The sequence below is a fragment of the Sinocyclocheilus rhinocerous genome, unplaced genomic scaffold (assembly GCF_001515625.1).
Source record: "Sinocyclocheilus rhinocerous isolate Xijiao unplaced genomic scaffold, SAMN03320098_v1.1 scaffold954, whole genome shotgun sequence".
Classification (NCBI taxonomy): Eukaryota; Metazoa; Chordata; class Actinopteri; order Cypriniformes; family Cyprinidae; genus Sinocyclocheilus; species Sinocyclocheilus rhinocerous.
In genome coordinates, this window is record NW_015644642.1 from 4,001 (window position 1) to 8,866 (window position 4,866).

At 39.7% G+C, this 4,866-nt stretch overlaps 1 protein-coding gene across 1 annotated transcript in view; it reads right to left on the reverse strand.

Annotated features, from left to right (window-relative positions):
• Positions 1 to 901: 901 nt before the first annotated feature.
• Positions 902 to 4,866, reverse strand: part of LOC107758747 (receptor-type tyrosine-protein phosphatase eta) — a 58,550-nt gene continuing 54,585 nt past the window's right edge. Inside the window, exon 34 of the mRNA XM_016576549.1 lies at positions 902 to 1,057. Coding sequence (XP_016432035.1) covers positions 926 to 1,057 — 132 coding nt within the window. The 3' untranslated portion in view covers positions 902 to 925. The remainder of the gene's footprint in view (positions 1,058 to 4,866) is intronic.

Consider the following 4,866-nt stretch of genomic DNA (forward strand, 5'->3'; position numbering starts at 1 on the left):
ATAGCACTCTTGCAACGCTGCTTGTCTTATCAAATTAGAAGGCTGAAAACTAACTGAATAAAAATAAAATGCAACATAAATTAAAATTCCCAAGCAAATGCTCATATCCAGCACAGCAGGTTGAGCTTCATGCACACTGCAAAATCTACAACATAATAATAACTAAACTGTACCATAACAGTCCTATTTTCTTAATTTCTAATTATCACTATAACAGCACACAATATTTCAATTTTTATCGTGTACACTGATAGGTTGGGAGTGCCTTCTAGTGTGTAAAAAAGAAAAAGGAAAATAATTTTGTTTCTGCCCTAAATTTTTAAACAATGCATGATACATTATATTTCTCTAAATAACTTTGAAGATGTAAACCTTTTTTTAGGATTATAGATCCCACAAGGCCCCCAATCATGTCAGTACTAAAATGTACAGATGTTTGATATTGCAGTAAATAGATTGTCAAATTATATAATTATCTCTTTTGGACATACAGATTAAAAAATAAAGATCTCTTGATTGAAATTCTCTTGATTGAAATATCATAAATACAGTTACTTGCTGTTTACTTTAAATTATTATCATAGAAAATGGTTGTATTTTTCCAGTGTAAACTTTTAAAAGTATTCATTAAAATTAAAACATTACCCAAAAGTTTTGAGTATTGTGCAAGAAATAAATTACATCCAGCTACATGTAAAGGACATATATATATATATATATATACAGTGGTGTGAAAAAGTGTTGGCCCCCTTCCTGATTTCTTATTTTTTTGCATGTTTGTCACACTTTAATTTTTCAGATCATCAAACACATTTAAATATTAGTCAAAGATAACACAAGTAAACAAACAATGCAGTTTTTAAATGAAGGTTTTTATTATTAAGGGAAAACAAATGGACAATGGCCATCTTGAGGCCATGGACATTTACGATTTTTGATAATTTACATTCTGATAGATACTGAGAGCTGCTGCGTTCTGGTAAATTAAGTCCACGTTGGTTCCAGTTCTTGATCGAATTATGTCATACGCACACTGGTGGAGGTAAACATACTGCTCCTGTTGTAGAAAACAGAAAAAAATAGTGTAAAAATATGAGTCTGAGTATGAAAACTTACTTTGGCAGTTTCTTTGTAGAATAAATGTCAACACCAATGTTTATGTAAATGTCATCTAAAAGAAATATTCTCGGTTTAGTATGAGTTATCCAATTTTACTGTCACTGTGACAGCTCATCATAAATACTACAGTGATTATTAAAACAGCTTTACAGTTAAAATACTACAAAATACATTCAACAGAGTAATTTGGGCTTTGGATACATCATTGAGTATGTTTACATGGACAACAATACTCCGATTTTAATACGATTAAGACAATACTCTGATTAAGAATCTACCATGTAAACAGAGATTTTTGATTACCTTAATCCGGCTAAAGTCATAATCGAAGTAAACAGAAATCGAATTAAGACATGTGGAGTATTCCTATTTTAGTCGCATTACTGAAGTGCAGAATAGACATGTAAACACCTTAATCACATTATTACCATCGTGTAGGACTTTTCGCCGCATTTTGCGACAGGATACACACATGGCAGTGGTCAACCGTTTGACGGCCAATAAAAGAGCTTCAACACCGGCATCGTCTGTATACACGTACAAATAATTAACTGCATTTGAAGCTTTCATAAAATTGAATATGAAACACCCAAAACTGTACATGGCATCATCACGAATACGAACTATATGTGTATGTGTGAAATTCCGGAGGGGACGTCAAATGGCGTCACGTGGGGACGTAATGACGTGTGCCATTAATCGAACTATGTACTATAACATGTAAAACGGGAACATGAAAGGAATATTCTAAAAGCAACTCATGTAAACACCATAATCATAATATTGGCTTATTTAGAATAAGGTAAATAATTAGATTACTGATGTCCATGTAAACGTAGTCATTGGTCCAGATCAGGGGTGTCAAACTCAGTTCCTGGAGGGCCACAGCCCTGCAGAGTTTAGCTCCAACCCTAATTAAACACACCTGATCCAGCTAATCAGGTCCTTCAGGCTTTTTTGAAAACTAGATGGGTATGTGTGTTGGAGCAGGGTTGGAACTAAACTCTGCAGGGCTACTGGCCCTCCAGGAACTGAGTTTGACACCCCTGGTCCAGATGGACCATAAACAAATTCTAAGCTATCCAATCCTGACCCACCCCAACCACAAATAAAGAATGTTTCCTCAGCTTCTCAAACTTTGACAGATGCCTGTTCTGAAACTTCAGCTCCATTGCCGTTCCCCTCACCATCTGAAGCGGCTCAATCCTTCCAGCAACTATAGAAGGCATTCACATCAACACCCATCATCACACCATTGATCCCCCCCCCAAAAAAAAAAAAACTGCCTTCCGCCAAGCAGGAGTATGATATTGGCCACTGGGAGCTACTTAAGTAAACATTCAAGAAGTGACACCACTTGCTTTAAGGTTCCCACCATTCGTTCCAGGTCATCACATTGCAACTTGGAATCCCTCTGCGATGCCAAACCTTCACCAGGCCTGGTTGCCCTTGTTCTTCTCTAGATTCCATTTTAGTGATTATCCAGGGTCTGCTTCAGAATCTATTCTTCTAGAATAAGTGTAATAATCATTGCACTCATCTCTGGGCTCTGTGCATCCAGGGACAACCCAAACTTTTATGCCCTTCTGCAACAAAGCACTGGTGGTGCCAACTTGGAATGTGTCCAGATGATGCATGATGTCCAGAGCTTTGTCCACTTATGCCCAGGTTGTGCCATGTCCGAAGTACCTCACAGCCTTCCAGCTGGAAAGCTCCTTCCACTGCCTACACCTCATCATCTATGGTCACATCTAGGGGTGGACTTCACAACCAACGCTCCTTCCTCAGTAGTCAAACCTGTGTCCTGATGGCTACTGACTGTTTCTCTAAGACCTGCCACCTGGTTTATTTAAAGGGGTTACCAAAATCATTTGAGACTGTAGAAATACTGTTCCATCATGTCTTCTGGAACTACATAGTCCACAATTATGGTCCACAAGTCCACAATTCATATGCAGTCTGGAAGCTTTCTTCAAGCTGCTGGGCAGTTTTTCTTCAGGCTATCATACCTAATCCCCTGTTTCCTCAGAACTTACAGCCATCAACATCAACAGCTCTAGAGTAACTTCCTGCCCTGGGCTGAATGTGCCTAAAACAGTCTCCGGAAAGGCCATTCTGATGCCCTGTGATCAGACACCTTTTCCTACCAGTCCAGACAGAAAGTCTGGTTATCTACCCTTGAACTTTGCCTCTGGGCCCTATTTTAATGATCTAAGCACATGGTCTGAAGTGCATGGAATAATCTAGAGAAGAACAAGGGCAACCAGGCCTGGTGAAGGTTTAGCATCACAGAGGGATTACAGGTTGCACCATTATGGAATTTCTCTTAATGAGTCATGGGTGTGTTTTGGGTATAATGTGCAATAAACCAATCAGAGTCTCATCTCCCATTCCCTTTAAAAGCCAGCTGCACTTGCACCATTGTGGATTCGCTATTTACATGGCAGAATTTGCAAGAGCAAAGATTGAACAATTCTCCAGAGAGGAAACAGATCTTCTCGTGTGCGAGGTTAAAGCACACGAGCAGACCATCTATGGGACAAGCCGGATTCCACCAAAGCCCCCTGAGGTGAAGCAGGCGTGGGAGGACTAATTTCATTCATCATTACTGCAAATAGGTAATTCTGATACATGCAATGACTATCCATTATGATGTAGGCATTTTATCTTTATGTACACAATAATAATCTTTTACATTGTAATCTTTTCATTTTTAATATTTGGCACATTAACGCTACATGTCCCTGTGTGTATAATAAGCAGAGTATACACGCATTGTGCACCCACCTATAGGCGCACATTACTAACGCACCCTTTAAATAAACAACAAAAAAATACTGCGCCATTGACAATGGCGTAATCGTTTCAGTTGCTTTAAAATAGCAGTGCACTAACAATGTGCCTGAACACATCTCGTTTTCAGACCAGTACGCCCATGGGCAAACAGATGGGTGCAAGTGCATTTGCTCTTTAAACAATGTGGCGCTGGACATGAAAATGATAACTGCATCGGGCTGAAAATAGCAAAACACTTGCGTCGTGCCTGGCATCTCATTGCGTCTAGTGTATGATAAGGCCCTCTGTCTTCCATGCAGAAAGTAGTTTCCTCAATACATTGGCCCATATCTGTGGACCATCCCAGACCAACGCTGTAGATCACTCGAGGTGACATTCTGGACCATCCCTACTCACCATGTTCCACTACAATCATCCCAACCATCCAGCTCCTCAGGGACATGGTCAACCAGAGCGCCCCCTCTCCACTCTGGTCATCAAGGACTCCATATATACTCATCACATACCCTCATTGTCTAGTCTTACAGTACATAGAGGACTCTCTGATTGCACTACCCTTCAGTAGTGTTCTCTTCATGACTCCCTCATGGTTCCTCTGTGTGTACCATCATTACCAACTGCATTATCATTGTGTCATCTTCTACATCTGTGTCTGATTTCTACTGCCATTCCTGCTCCACCTGTTGTTTACCCATGTGTTCAATAAAGAATCATCTGGCTCAGTCTGCTTTCTTACAGTAAGTGCTTTTACAAAATTATAAGCCTCGCATTTCTGCTCTAAAAGCTGGCTGCACTTACTTTCGTTGTAAGTGCCTCACTGTAACCGCCATTTTTTTAAAGGAGGTACAAGCTTAACTTGTACTGATCCCCAGAAAACCTTACCTCAGTCTGCACCATGAGAGGCCTGTGCATGCGCATATCATTAACAATTCCGTAGATGTCCACCATGCT